The sequence below is a fragment of the Nomascus leucogenys genome, chromosome 19, assembly GCF_006542625.1.
Source record: "Nomascus leucogenys isolate Asia chromosome 19, Asia_NLE_v1, whole genome shotgun sequence".
NCBI lineage: Eukaryota > Metazoa > Chordata > Mammalia > Primates > Hylobatidae > Nomascus > Nomascus leucogenys.
Window position 1 is genome coordinate 59,640,057 of NC_044399.1, and position 15,391 is coordinate 59,655,447.

At 45.8% G+C, this 15,391-nt stretch overlaps 1 protein-coding gene across 1 annotated transcript in view; it reads left to right on the forward strand.

Annotated features, from left to right (window-relative positions):
* The first annotated feature begins 880 nt into the window (after positions 1 to 880).
* Positions 881 to 15,391, forward strand: part of MILR1 (mast cell immunoglobulin like receptor 1) — a 32,304-nt gene continuing 17,793 nt past the window's right edge. The window contains exons 1-5 of the mRNA XM_030800395.1: positions 881 to 1,067; positions 1,160 to 1,201; positions 4,502 to 4,771; positions 9,833 to 10,117; positions 13,469 to 13,579. Of these exons, the coding sequence (XP_030656255.1) occupies positions 1,013 to 1,067; positions 1,160 to 1,201; positions 4,502 to 4,771; positions 9,833 to 10,117; positions 13,469 to 13,579 (763 nt within the window). The 5' untranslated portion in view covers positions 881 to 1,012. The remainder of the gene's footprint in view (positions 1,068 to 1,159; positions 1,202 to 4,501; positions 4,772 to 9,832; positions 10,118 to 13,468; positions 13,580 to 15,391) is intronic.

Consider the following 15,391-nt stretch of genomic DNA (forward strand, 5'->3'; position numbering starts at 1 on the left):
GTATAAATATTTCTCAGACTTCACTGTGCGTAAGAATTGCTCGGGGCCCTTGTTAAAAAAAAAAAAAAAAAAAAATCAGAGTCCCGGACTTCAAACCCAGTAAGTCTGCAGCGGCGTCTAGGAATCAACATTTAGCAAAAACAGGCATTTTTGGCCAGGCACAGTAGCTCACACCTGTAATCCCAGCACTTTGGGAGGCTGAAGCGGGAGGATCACTTGAGCTCGGGAGTTTAACACCAGCCTGGGCAACTAGACCCCTGTCTTTACAAATAAAAATAATTAGCCAGGCCTGGTGGTGCACACCTGTGGTCCCAGCTACTCAGGTGGCTGAGGCGGGAGGATCACTTGAGCTCAGGAGTTTAACACCAGCCTGGGCAACTAGACCCCTGTCTTTACAAATAAAAATAATTAGCCAGGCCTGGTGATGCACACCTGTGGTCCCAGCTACTCAGGTGGCTGAGGTGGGAGGATCACTTGAGCCCAGGAGTTTGAGGCTGCAATGAGCTATGATCACAGCACTCCACTCCAACCTGGGTGACAGAGTGAGGCCAGTCTCAAAAAAAAAAAAAAAAAAAAAAAAAAGCAGGCATTTTTGATACAATATTTGTATGTATCTGCTTAAGACAGTCGGTTTGCTTCCAAAGACGAAATCAAACTTCCACCAAACTCCTTTTGGCGTAGACTGAGTCCAGAGCAAGGAGATCAGATGGGTTTACATAGACAATGTAACAGTCAGGTTTACCTCTTCTCTTTCCCAGCCAGCATGGGACGGTATGGGGGTGTGGGGGGGTTCGGCGGGGGGTGCAAGGGAGTGGCAATTTACCAAATATCTCTCTTCTTACAGGAACTCACAGAGGAAGACAGATTGGTCAAACGAACCAGTATTATGCAAAGCTCGTCCAAACCCTCTGATTTCCTTAACTTGGCTAAGAAAAAGAGGAAGTTCTCTGAGTGACTCACGACTGTGGTGCAACTATGCTTTCTGACCCCGTCTTGGACTTCATTTGGGAGAATGTGGAGCCATTTGAACAGGCTCCTTTTCTGGAGCATATTTTCTTCTGTCACATGTAAGCCCCCCTTATCATTCTGAGGCTCGAACCTCCAAGCCAACGCGTCATGTGGAAAGTGAACTTTATCGTGTTCCTTTTCTCTCTTTCAGGTAGAAAAGCTGTATTGGACTGTGAGGCAATGAAAACAAATGGTAAGTTTCATTTACTTCTTTCTTATTGAAACCATTTTCATTGAAGTGGTGAGACAGTCTGATTGCAACATAAGCGTCCATTCAAAAGTGTTTCTGAGCTTTTATGAACAACCAAAGAACAGTCTTTTCAATTATCTATCATTTAAAATAAAATGATTTTAGAGAGGGGATTGCAGTGTTTTTTTCTGAGACTCAGTGAGAAAAATATTGAAATTGTTTTCACAATGAAAGTTTTCTAACTTTCCTTGTTATTGTTGTTTTATGGTTGTTGAGTTTTAACTAGAAAGGCAACACACAGGCTGGGCGTGGTGCCTCAGGCCTGTAATCCCAGCACTTTGGGAGGCTAATGGGGTAGGATTGCTTGAGCTCAGGAGTTTGAGGCCAGCCTGAACAACATAGTGATACCTCGTTTCTTAAAAAAACAAAACAAAATAAAAAAAAACCCACAGAATTATTGTGAAATAATTCAAGCAACACTAGAAATATATATTGGGAAGTGGTCTAACTCTGGTTCTACTAGTTACCAGCCAGCAGCCTGAGCTCATGACACACCCAGTTTGACCTTAATTTTCTTCCTGCCTTGCCTTGCCTTGCCCTGCCCTGCCCTGCCCTGCCCTGCCCTGCCCTGCCCTGCCCTGCCTTCTTTTCTTTCTTTTTTGAGATGGAGTCTCAGTCTGTCACCCAGGCTGGAGTCAGTGGTGCAATCTCGGCTCACTGCAACCTCCACCTCCCAGGTTCAAGTGATTCTCCTGCCTCAGCCTCCTGAGTAGCTGGGACTACAGGCGTGTGCCACGAAGCCTGGCTAATTTTTTGTATCTTTTGTAGAGACGGGGTTTCACATCGTTAGCCAGGATGGTCTCGATCTCCTGACCTTGTGATCCGCCCGCCTTGGCCTCCCAAAGTGCTGGGATTACAGGCGTGAGACACTGTAATTTCTTTCATCTGTGAAGTGGGCTAATAAAAGCACCTACCTGGTAGGCTAGTGTGCAGATCAAATGAGACAATCCCTGCTCCTCGTCACAGTGACAGGCATATGGTAAACCATCCATAAGTGATAGCCAAGGTGGTTGTTGTTACTGTATAAAATGTAAAAGTTCTGTTACAGTCCTCCTCCAATCCTTCTCCCCTTCCTACTTCCAGAAGCAGCCGTTATCAACAGTCATTTTGTATTCATTATCTTTTTTTGTTTGTTTGTTTTTGACACAGAGTTTCACTCTCGTTGCCCAGGCTGGAGTACAGTGGTGCAATCTCGGCTCACTGCAACCTCCGCCTCCTGGGTTCAAGGGATCCTCCTGCCTCAGCCTCCCAAGTAGCTGGGATTACAGGCATGTGCCACCATGCCTGGGTAATTTTTGTATTGTTTTTTGGTAGAGACGGGGTTTTACCATGTTGGCCGGGCTGTTCTTGAACTCTTGACCTCGTGATCCTCCTGCTTCGGCCTCCCAAAGTGCTGGGGTTACAGGCATGAGCCACCACACCAGCCTTAGCTTCTCTTTTTCAACAACTGCATGGTATTTTAAGACTCAGCCATGATTCATTTAACCATGCTTATTTATTGTTCCGCTTTTTGGGGGCAATATAAACAATGCTACAATAAACATCCTTGTACAAAACGTCCTTTGTGGATGCATGAGAGCTTGAAAGCATCTCTGTAGAATGAAATTCTAGAATTGAAATTGCAAGGTCAGAGGGCATACACATTTAAATTGTTACAGACCCTGCTAAGTTGCCCTCCCAACAAGGCTGATCGTATCCTAGCAGTCACCAACGGTGGGTGAGTTTCCCCACCCACTCCCCAATGGTGGATATAATCACTTTTACTTTTAAATGTTATTTAGGGCTTTTTTTTTTTTCTTTCTTTCTTTGAGACAGAGTCTCTGCTCTGTCGCCCAGGCTGGAGTGCAGTGGCGCGATCTTAGCTTTCCACAGCCTCGACCTTCCAAGCTCAATTGATCCTCCCACCTCAGCCTCCTGAGTAGTGCCATACAGGTACGCACCACCGTGCCCAGCTAATTTTTGTATTTTTAGTAGAGACAGGGTTTCACCATTTTCCCGGGCTGGTCTAGAACTCCTGGACTCAAGAGATCTGCCTGCCTCAGCCTCCCAAATTGCTGGGATTACAGGCGTGAGCCACCATGCCTCGCCAATCATTTTTAAAATTTGTGCCAATCTGATGAGTGAAAAATGATATCTCAGTGTTGTTTTAATTTGCAGTTGCCTCATTACTTGTGAAGTTGAGCATCTTTTTCATGTTTACTGGCCACAAAAGCTCTAGCATTCCTATATAAAAAAAACCTTAGGGATGGCTATTTGGTTGGAAAGGTAGTTTAGCTCTTGTCTTAAAGTTGAGTTTATATGGCGGGGCACAGTGACTCACACCTGTAATCCCCGCACTTTGGGAGCCTGAGGCAGGCAGTCACTTGAGGTCAGGAGTTCAAGACCAGCCTGGACAACATGGTGAAACCCTGTCTCTACCAAAACTACAAAAATTAGCTGGGCATGGTGGTGTGTGCCTATAGTTCAGCCACTCAGGAGGCTGAGGCAGGAGGATCAGTTGAGCCTGGAAGGTGGGGGCTGTGGTGAGTCAAGATGGTGCCACTGCACTCCAGCCGGGCCAACAGAGTGAGACTCTGTCTCAAAAAAAAAAAAAAAAAGTTGAGTTTATATAAGACTGAGAAAATGTTAATTGTCCGGATCAAAGAGTGGGAGGAGAGTTTATTGCATTTTTAAAAGCATTTTTGAAGAGTCTAAATCTGTCTTCCACCCAAGCCATCCATTGGTCCCAGCTATGTTTTTTTTGTTCTGTTTTGTTTTTTAAAAATTAGAGATGAGGTCTCACTTGTTGCCCAGGCTGTTCTCAAACTCCTGACCTCAAGTGATCCTCCCACCACAGCTTCCCAAAGTGCTAGGATTATAGGCGTCAACCACCACACCTAGCTTCAAGAACTTTTTATTATTATTTTTATTTTTATTTTTTGAGGTAGTCTCACTCTGTCACCCAGCCTGGAGTGCAGTGGCATGATCTTGGCTCACTGCAACCTCTGCCTCCCGGGTTCCAGCAATTCTCCTGCCTCAGCCTCCTGAGTAGCTGGGATTACAGGTGCCCGCCACCATACTGGCTAATTTTTGTATTTTTAGTAGAGACAGGGTTTTGCCATGTTGCCCAGACTGGTCTCGAACTCATGGCCTCAAGTGATCCACCTGCTTCGGCCACCCAAAGTGCTGGGATTACAGGCGTGAGCCACCTTGCCCAGCCAGGATCTTAACAAGGACTTTTTCTTGTGTCATTTTGTTTTTCAGAATTCCCTTCTCCATGTTTGGACTCAAAGACTAATGTGGTTATGAAGGGTCAAAATGTATCCATGTTTTGTTCCCATAAGAACAAATCACTGCAGATCACCTATTCATTGTTTCGACATAAGACACACCTGGGAACCCAGGATGGAAAAGGTGAACCTGCGATTTTTAACCTAAGCATCACAGAAGCCCATGAATCAGGCCCCTACAAATGCAAAGCCCAAGTTACCAGCTGTTCAAAATACAGTCGTGACTTCAGCTTCACAATTGTAGGTAAGTAGAGTGCCTGTTCCTTGGAGCCGCTATCATTTATAGGGTCGTTTCTGATTCTCTGAGGGGCTCTCCATGATCCTTGTGAACACTTAAAACCTGGAAATTATGTTACTGTGAGTTTTATTCTTTTTTTATTTTTATTTTTTTTATTTTTAGACCTGGTCAACAGGAAGTATCTTTTAATTTTTTAATTTTTGAGATCTCTATTCTTTTTTTTTTTTTTTTGAAACAGTCTCACTCAGTTGCCCAGGCTGGAGTACAGTAGTGCAATCATGGTCCACTGCAAACTCCACCTCCCGGGTTCACCCCATTCTCCTGCCTCAGCCTCCCGAGTAGCTGGGATTACAGGCACCCATCACCATGCCTGGCTAATTTTTGTATTTTTATTTGAGACGAGGTTTCACCATGTTGGTCAGGCTGGTCTCGAACTCCTGACCTCAGGTGATCTGCCTGCCTCAGCCTCCCGAAGTGCTGGGATTACAGTGGTGAGCCACCGCGCCCAGTGAGTTCTCTAGTTCTCTATTCTTAATCATTCCATTTCACCTTCTCTTTCAAAGACTTTCGACCATGTCAGATAATAGTCTTATATCTTTAGGCAAAAGTCTTATATCTCAACAATAATTGTTGAGGTCTTTTCTAGAAACTTTATTCTGTGATTCCCATTGTGTGGGCAAAAACCACTTTTTTTTTTTTTTTTTTTCTGAAGCCCTGGGCCCCTTGGAGAGGGTCTTCAAAGCCCCAGGCCTTTCCCACCGCTTCCTTAGTGTCAGGGGCCCCATCCGCTAGCACTCTTCCTGCCCAGCCACATCTCACTACTTCTGTGTTTTTCTGTCCTGTTTTCCCACCCCAAGCCTGTTACTGCCTAGCTTTAAGGGCTTCATCCGTGAAGGTGACCTTGATAATGGACTCCTGTGAGAGGAGAGAAGGCTTCTAGGTAACACATGTATGTTATACCTGGAGTCTTCAAAGCGTAGGGACCCTGACTTCCTGATAACCCTCTTGAGTGGTCCTCTATGTCTATGTTATCCAGTACGGTACTGTTTAAATTTATTTGTTTATTTTGTTTTGGTTTATTTATTTATTTATTTATTTATTTTTTTGAGATGGAGTCTTGCCCTGTCACCCAGGCTGTAGTGCAGTGGCATGATCTCAGCTCACTGCAACCTCCGCCTTTCAAGTTCAAGCAATTCTCCCACCTCAGCTTCCCGAGTAGCTAGGATTACAGGCATGCACCACCATGCCCAGCTAATTTTTGTATTTTTAATAGAGATGGGGTTTCACCATGTTGACCAGGCTGGTCTTGAACTCCTGACCTCAGGTGATCCACCCACCTCAGCCTCCCAAAGTGCTGAGATTACAGGCGTGTGCCACTGCTCCTGGCCAAAATTTATTTATTTAATAGCCTATGTCACCCAGGCTGGAGTGCAGAGGCTACTCACAGGCAATCAAAGCCCATTGCAGCCTCAAACTCCTGTTCTTAAGAGATCCTCCCACCTCAGCATCCTGAATAGCTTGGATTACAAGCACGTGCCATAATTAAAATCAAGTTAATTAAAATTAGATGAAATAAAAAATTTCGCTCCACAGTCTCAGTTACATTTCAAGGCTTGGTAGCCACACCTGTAGCTGGTGGCTGCCACATTGGACAACACAGATGTAGACCATTCCCATCATCACAGAAAGTTCTCTGGGTGACATTGCTGTAGCTCAGTGATTCTTAGCTTTTTAGGTTATAACTGTCTTAATAATCTAATGACAGCAACGAATATCTTCTCCAGAGAAATGCTCATAAAACTACATATACAAATTTCTGCATAAGGTTTTAGAGAATGCTACGGACTCCAGGTTAGAACCAATTATCTTGGCCAGGTGCAGTGTCTCACAGGTATAATCCCAGCACTTTGGGAGGCTGAGGCGGGAGGATCACCTGAGCCCAGGAATTTGAGACCAGCCTGGGAACTATATGGAGACCGTGTGTCTACAAAAAGTTAAAAAATATATATATGTAGCTGAGCGTGGTGGCATGCCTATAGTGCCAACTACTCAGAAGGCTGAGTTGGGAGGATTGCCTCAGCCCAGGAGTTCAAGGCTGCAGTGTGCTGTGATTGCAGCACTGCACTGCAGCCTGGGTGACAGAGAGACACCCTGTCTCAAGAAAAAAAAAAAATCCCAATGATCTTTGGACATAAACTGAGTATATTCCTTGTGAAAGGAAAAGGAAGAAGGAGGGGGAAAATCCCTGCAAACATGGTACTGGAATACGATGGATATGTGAAGGCAGGAACAGAGTTGATGGCATTCTCTAGTGGTCAGACTCCTGCCGCGCTCGGCAATAAACCCATCAGTTCACATGTTTTCTGTGCACGACCTTCCTGCAATTTGTTAGGGTACTTACACAGTCCGGTAATAAAACTATCTTGGTAGATTATAAAACTGTATTATCTTCAGTTAGGCCAGATCAATAGGCACTACTGAGTACCTACTCCATGCAAGCAATTGTACTACTGGGCTTTTAATGAGGCCTGAAACATAGTCTTGTCCCCAACCCAGTAAGGGTTGAAACTATGAGCCACAAACACAAATTCATTAATCACTCATTCACTCATCAAATTTTTTTTTTTTTTTTTTGAGATGGATCTTGCCCTGTTGCCCAGGCTGGAGTGCAGTGGCACCATCTCGGCTCACTGCGAGCTCTGCCTCCCGGGTTCACGCCATTCTCCTGCCTCAGCCTCCTGAGTAGCTGGGACTACAGGCGCCTGCCACCACGCCCGGCTAATTTTTTTTTTTTTTTTTTGTATTTTTAGTAGAGACGGGGTTTCACCATGTTAGCCAGGATGGTCTCAATCTCCTGACCTCGTGATCTGCCCGCCTCGGCCTCCCAAAGTGCTCACTCATCAAATGTTTAAAGAGAACACAGGGCCGGCTGTGGTGGCTCACGCCTGTAATCCCAGCACTTTGGGAGGTCGAGTGGGGGCAGATCACTTGAGGTCAGTAGTTCAAGACCAGTCTGGCCAAAATGGTGGAACCCTCTCTGTACTAAAAATACAAAAATTAGCCAGGCATGGTGGTGGGCACCTGTAATCCCCAGCTACTAGGGAGGCTGAGGCAGGAGAATTACCTGAACCTGGGAGGTAGAGGTTGCAATGAGCTGAGATCGTGTCACTGCACTCCAGCTTGGGTGACACAGTGAGACTCCGTCTCAAAACAGAAAAGAAAGTAAATTTTAAAAAAAAAATTGTTTTTAAGTGTGGACCCTTGAAGTCAGTCTTGACTCGGCCATTTACTAGCTGTGTGACCTTGGGCAAATTTCTCAATCTGTCTGAAGCACAGTTGGTTCATCTGTGGAATGGGCATGATACTATCCACACTGCAGGACTGTCGTGAAGGTCAAATGAGATCATGTGAATGGCATGCCTGGCACATGATAGATACTTAACTTTTCTTCCTTTCCTATAATACTGCCTTATTAATGCATTTTATATATGTATAATAACATGTATAGCTGGGTTTTTCTGTTAGGTCATAGAATAGGCTATTATCTAACAGAGTGTAGCAGACCCATTTCCTGTTGAGAATTTCTCTTGAATCTAGTTAGCAGGGTTACTGCCTTCTCTTTAGAGGAAGTGAAAGATAATTGTGCAGCTGAGTTCTATAAATAAAAGCACAGTTAGAGAAAACGATGTTTTTGGGGCTGGGCATGGTGGCTCACACCTGAAATCCCAGCACTTTGGGAGGCTGAGGAGGGAAAATCACTTGAAGCCATGAGTTTGAGACCAGCCCGGGCAACATAGCGAGACCCTGTCTCTACAAAACATTTAAAAATTAGCCAGCATGGAGGCCAGAAGCAATGTGGGGGCTGGACGTGGTGACTCACGCCTGTGGTCCCGGCACTCTGGGGGGCCGAGGCGGGTTGATCACTTCAGGCTAGGAGTTCGAGACCAGTCTGGCCAACATGGCGAAACATGAAAAATACAACAGACAAACCAACCAACCAACTCAGTGACAACAAAACAGGTCTACCCTGGAGTCATACTCTAATTTTTTCTATTTTCCTCCCTTTCTGATCCTTTATCCCACTTTATTTTTCTTCCTCTTCCTTCTCCTTCTTCGTCAAATAGAGGATTGAGTTATTATCACTGATCCATATAAAGTCCCTCTCTCATTTATTTTAATTCCCACTCCCCATTTCTATTCCCCGTCTTCCCATGTGCAACCTTCCTAATATGTTTGATATGCATCTTTTTGTTTGTATGTATTTTTAGAAAATGTTTATTGTTTTTGTGTGCAAAAAAAATTAATTAAAAAAATAAAATAAAAAAAAAAATTAGCCAGCAGCGTGCACCTGCCAGCCTCAGGGGAGGCTGAGGCAGAGGATCGCTCGAGCCTGGGAGTTTGAGGTTACAGTGAGCTATAATTGTGCCACTTCACTCCAGCATGGTTGAAAGAGCAAAAACTCTGTCTCTGAATAAATAAATACATTGAAAATAAAATGATATTTTTGGATTTAAAAAAACCCACTACAAATTTACAAGGATTGAGAATAAAAGCACTTCTTCGGCCGGGTGTGGTGGCTCCTGCCTGTAACCGCAGCACTTTGGGAATTCAAGGTGAGAGGATCACTTGAGGCCAGGAGTTCAAGACCAACCTGGCCAACATGGTAAGACCCTATGTTTATAAAAAATAAACATAAAAAACCACTTCTCAACTTCATACTTAGAACTGGATCATTGACAAAATTATATTCATTATTAACAATAAATAGATTGTGAATTCTAGGAAGGGCAAGCTTGCACCCCAGTTCCTCAAAGCAGAGAGATGCCCTCCACTCTCTGGTTTTCTCAGCACTGGGCTGAGAACCTCGGCTAACAACACACTGCATGGGGTTGGCCACATGCCCATTGGCCTTTCTCAGTGGGCCGTGAGCTTCTTGACTTCTCAGGAAGGGGGTCGTTCATTTTGGTTCCACAGCCTGGAATGGAGTAAGGGTTCCACCCATATTTGTGGTCTGAGTGAGCGCACCCAGTCTGTTTATCCTTTTCGTGTTCACTTTCATTCTTCCAGACCCAGTGACTGCCCCAGTGCTGAACATTATGGTCATGCAAATAGAAACAGACCGACATATAACATTACATTGCCTCTCAGTCAATGGCTCGCTGCCCATCAATTACACTTTCTTTGAAAATCATGTTGCCATATCACCAGCTATTTCAAAGTACGACAGGGAGCCTGCTGAATTTAACTTAACCAAGAAGAATCCTGGAGAAGAGGAAGAGTATAGGTGTGAAGCTAAAAACAGATTGCCTAACTATGCAACATACAGTCAACCTGTCACCATGCCCTCAACAGGTAAGAGCGACCTGAGTTCTTTCAGCCAGGTCTGAACTCGCTTCCAGAAACTGCAGCTGCTCCTCTGCCCGCCCATTTCCCACTGTGGCCACCTTTTTCCACATGAAGGGTCCCTTTGATAGAGTCCACGCAAACTCTCATGGGGTTGCTTTCTGCCATAAAGGAACCATAGAAAATCCTAGAAGCTGGAACAGGAGGGGGACTTGTTGCAAAACTTTCTGCCCTGCCCTTCCAATTTGCATCTCTCTTGGAACTGCCAGGTGTTTTGGTTTTCTTTTTTTTTGTTTTTTTTGTTTTTTTGAGACGGAGTCTCTCTCTGTCGCCCAGGCTGGATGCAGTGGCGCTATCTCGGCTCACTGCAAGCTCCGCCTCCCGGGTTCACGCCATTCTCCTGCCTCAGCCTCTCGGAGTAGCTGGGACTACAGGCGCCCGCCACCACGCCCAGCTAATTTTTTGTATTTTTAGTAGAGACGGGATTTCACAGTGGTCTCGATCTCCTGACGTCGTGATCCGCCCGCTTCGGCCTCCCAAAGTGCTGGGATTACAAGCGTGAGCCACCGCGCCCAGCCTGGTTTTCTTTATTCGTCATCTTGTATGCCTTTCTTTCTTTCTTTCTCTTTCTTTCTTCCTTCCTTCCTTCCTTTCTTTCTCTCTCTTTCCTTCCTTCTTTCTTTCTTTCTTCCTTCCTTCCTTCCTTCCTTCCTTCCTTCCTTCCTTTCCTTTCCTTTCCTTTCCTTCCTTCCTTCTTCCTTCCTTCCTTCCTTCCTTCCTTCCTCTCTTTCTTCTTTCTTTCTTTCTTTTTTGACAGAGTGTCACTCTGTTGCCCAGGCTGGAGTGCAGTGGTGCGATCTCAGCTCATTGCAACCTTTGCCTCCCAGGTTCTAGAGATTCTCATGCTTCAGCCTCCTCAGTAGCTGGGACTACAGACACCGGCCCACCACATTTGGCTAATTTCTGTATTTTCAGTAGAGACGGGTTTTCACCATGTTGGCCAGGCTGGTCTCGAACTCCTGGCCCCAAGCAATCTGCCCACCTCGGCCTCCCAAAATGCTGGGATAACAGGTGTGAGCCACTGTGCCTGGCCATCTTGTACTGATTTCTAATACCATGCCCTCCTGCTTGGCTGTTTATTGCTCCACTGCTAATGATGGTGAGTCCAGATTCCGGCACCACCCTAGGCTCAGGGCAAGAGAGGCCTTTGGCCAAGCCCTGCGTTTGGTAGGCTCTGGTCTGGTACCTCTGAGCTATGCACCTTCCCCTAGGCTGAGGGGTTCAGGGAGCCATGGGGATGCACCCACCTGGACCCTATACTCCCACTTTTCTGCTCCACACTCTGGGTACCTGAACCCAAATCCCCTGCCCAATCAGATCAGAACCCATTTCCAGGGCCTGTACCAGTCTCTCCCCCAGCTCATCCTCCTGAGAGTGGCCCACAGTGAGGGTATGAGCATCCCTGGACCTGAGCCAAGGGAGCTGTTTACGGGGGGTGTGGATGGAGTTTGCACATGTGGGCTGGGGCGTCCATGTGCATGCAAGGCCCCTTAGGGTGCAGGTCAGAGCCCAGGTGGGGAGCGGGGCAGCCCGGGACTTCAGTGGGTTCTGTCCATGCTGCCACGTCCTGATGCCAAACTCTGGAAAGTCTGAGAATTCCAGATTCAAACCTGACATTCCAGGTCCTTCTGAAGGTGCATTTGTCAAGGTAGAAGGATAGAAGGAAAACTAGGTCGTGTGCAGTGGCTCACACCTGTAATCCCAGCACTTTGGAAGGTTGTGGCTGGCAGATCACTTGAGCCCAGGAGTTTGAGACCAGCCTGGGCAACATGGCAAAACCCCTGTCTCTACAGAAAATAAAAAAAATTAGCCGAATGTGGTGGTGCATGCCTGTGGTCTCAGCTACTCGGAGGATGAGGTAGGGGGATTGCTTGAGCCTGAGAGGTCGAGGCTGCAGTGAGCTGTGATCGTCGTGCCCTGCATTCCAGCCTGCACAACAGAGCGAGACCCTGTCTCAAAGAAAAATGATAAAGAAAAAGAAAGAAAAGAAAAACTAGGTTAGCAAAGGCACAAGGCACACTTGGACATTGACCAATTCACCCAGCCACATCCTCAGAACAGAGCCCACACCCTGGTATTCAGTGAGCGTGGTCTAACAAGTGAGGCAGCCTGCTGGAGTCAGGCACTTGGCTATGAGTCACAGCCCTTCCATTCACTGGCTGTGTGACCTTAGGAAAGTCATTTTACCTCTCTGAGCCTTACTCACCTCATCTATAAAATGGGAGTGATGCCAATGGGATAAATAAGGCAACACAGGCGAAGTGCCTGACACATTGTCTGGCCTGCAGCTAAAACTCAACAACTGGCAGTTGTTTGGATGACACGAAACATGCTGCCAGGGCTCAGGGCCTTGCCCAGTAAACACCCAGGCTTTTCTGGTGCTCATGACCCCAGAAATGTTGCTGGTGTTCGTCCTGTTAAATGCTTTGCTGCTTTTCTCTTCTTTGGTGGCCCCTATGGAAGATGTGCTTGGTCATGACTTTTTAAACTTTATTATTTTTATTTTATTTATTTATTTATTTATTTGAGATGGAGTCTCACCCAGCCTGGAGTGCAATGGCACGATCTCAGCTCATTGCAACCTCTGCCTCCTGGGTTCAAGCGATTCTCATGCCTCAGCCTCCTAAGTAGCTGGAAATACAGGCACGCGCCACCAGGCCCAGCTAATTTTTATATTTTCGGGAAAGACGGGGTTTCACCATGTTGGCCAGGCTGGTCTCAAACTCCTGACCTCAGGTAATCTACCCGCCTTGGCCTCCCAAAGTGCTAGGATTACAGGTGTGAGCCACTGAGCTCAACCTATTGTTATTTATTTATTAATTTATTTATTTATTGAGACAGGGTCTGGTTCTGTCACTCAGGCTGGAGTGCAGTGGCACAATCATAGCTCAGTGCAGTCTCCACCTCCTGGGCTCAAGCGATCCCCCTGCCTCAGCCTCCTGAGTAGCTGGGGTCATAGGCACATGCCATCACTACTGGCTAATTTATATTTATGTATTTATTTTGTAGAAACAGGGCCTCACTATGTTGCCCAGGCCAGTCTCAAACTCCTGGCCTCAGGCGATCCTCCCACCTTGATCTCCGAAAGTGCTGGGATTACAGGTGTGAGCCACCACGCCTGGTCAAGAACCTTATTGACTAATAAGTCCCATGAGTTTTAGATGTCATGACCACTTGGGAACCTGGGTGCATAGTACATTGGTTAACTTGGGAGACATCACCTTTTCTAAAACACTTACTGGCTTAATGTCACTGGAAAAGAAAATGCTATGGTCACCAATGGATGCTGTCTTCTTCCAGGCGGAGACAGCTGTCCTTTCTGTCTGAAGCTACTATTTCCGGGGTTATTACTGCTGCTGGTGGTGATAATCCTAATTCTGGCTTTTTGGGTACTGCCCAAATACAAAGCAAGTAAGTTCTTTTAGTTGCTTTACCACCCGTTTTCCCATAGGTTTGGGATACAGACAGCAGGACAGAGGGTGAGGAGAAAGAGAAAAGGGGATTGGAACTAGAATAGGGAGAAAATGAAAATAGGAGGAAAAGATGAGAAAGGGGGGCGGGAATGGAATAGACTTCCTGAACGGTTCATGCAGAGGGTAATTCTTTCTCCAGGGAAGCCTTTTCTGATTGAGGGCAAGCAAAGCTGGCTTCACAGACGTGCAGCCTGTGCAGTCACACAGGGCCCTGTGCCAAGAAGAATTCCACATTTGGTATTTATTTATTTATTTATTTATTTTTGAGACAAAGTTTTGCTCTTGTTCCCCAGGCTGGAGTGCAGTGGTGCGATCTCGGCTCACTGCAGCTTCCGCCTCCTGGGTTCAAGCAATTCTCCTGCCTCAGCCTCCCAAGAAGCTGGGATTACAGGTGTCTGCCACCACACCCAGCTAATTTTTTGTATTTTTAGTAGAGATAGGGTTTCGCCATGTTGGCTAGGCTGGTCTTGAACTCCTAGCCTCAGGTGAGCCGCCTGCCTCAGTTTCCCAAAGTGCTGGGATTACAGGCGTGAGCCACTGCTCCTGGCCGCATCTTGAAAGTCTTAATAATTTTTTGAACACTCTTTTAAAAATTGTTAATGGTGGTAAAATATACATAACACTAAATTGGCCACTTTAACCATGCTTAAATGCATAGTTCAGTGGCATTAAGCACATTCCCATTGTCATGCACACTTCTCCACCAACCATGTCCAGAACTTTTTCATCTTCCCAAATTGAAACTCTGTCCCCATTACACACTAGCTCCCCATCCCCTCTTCCCCCAGGCTCTGCCAACCAGCATTATGCTTTCTATCTCTATTAGTTTGACTCCTCTAGGCATCTCATAGAAGTGGAAGCATTTGTCCTTTCATAACTGGCTTATTTCACTTCGATTAATGTCCTCAAGATTCATCCATGTTGTCATATGTGTCAGAATTTCCTTCCTTGATAAGACTGAAGAATGCCCCATTGTACATAAATACACCATACTTTGTTTATCCATTTATCCCCCATGGGTACCCGGGTTGCTTCCACCTTTTGTCTATTGTTTAATAATGCTAGGAACTTGGGTGTGTAATTATTAATGTTTTTAAACAAGAGGCCCTTTTCTCTTCCTTGTATGACTGCTTGTGAAAGATGTACTTGGTCATGACTTTAAGAACTTGTGTTCCTTTTTCTTTTTTCTCTCTCTCTCTTCTTTTTTATTCTATATTAAATAGAGACGGGGCCTCACTATGTTGCCCAGGCTGGTCTCGAACACTTGGGCTCAAACGATCCTCCCACCTCGGCCTCCCAAAGTGTTGGGATTATAGGCGTGAGCCACTGTGCCAGGCCAAGAACTTGTGTTCTTAATTAAACACAAGTTTAAGGCCTGTGAATAGTGTTCGTTTCGCACTGGGCGCTGCAAGTGGTGTGGCTGCTCCTGACTGCAAGTGCCTCAAGCGAGAGCTTTGTCTTGAGTGACTCTAGATCTGCCACATACGTAGGGGAGCCTCAGTGCATGAGGACAAACAAGCATCATCTCATTAGCACAAAAGACACCTTCAAAAGGTTTACAATTGTTTGGAGCTGGAAGTATTAAAAATATTAGGTTGGTGCATAAGTAATTGCAATTTTTGCCATTACTTTTATGGCAAAACCCACAATTACTTTTTTTTTTTTGAAATGGAGTCTTGCTCTGTTGCCCAGGCTGGAGTGCAGTGGTGCAATCTCGGCTCACAGCAGCCTCTGTCTCCCTGGTTCAAGT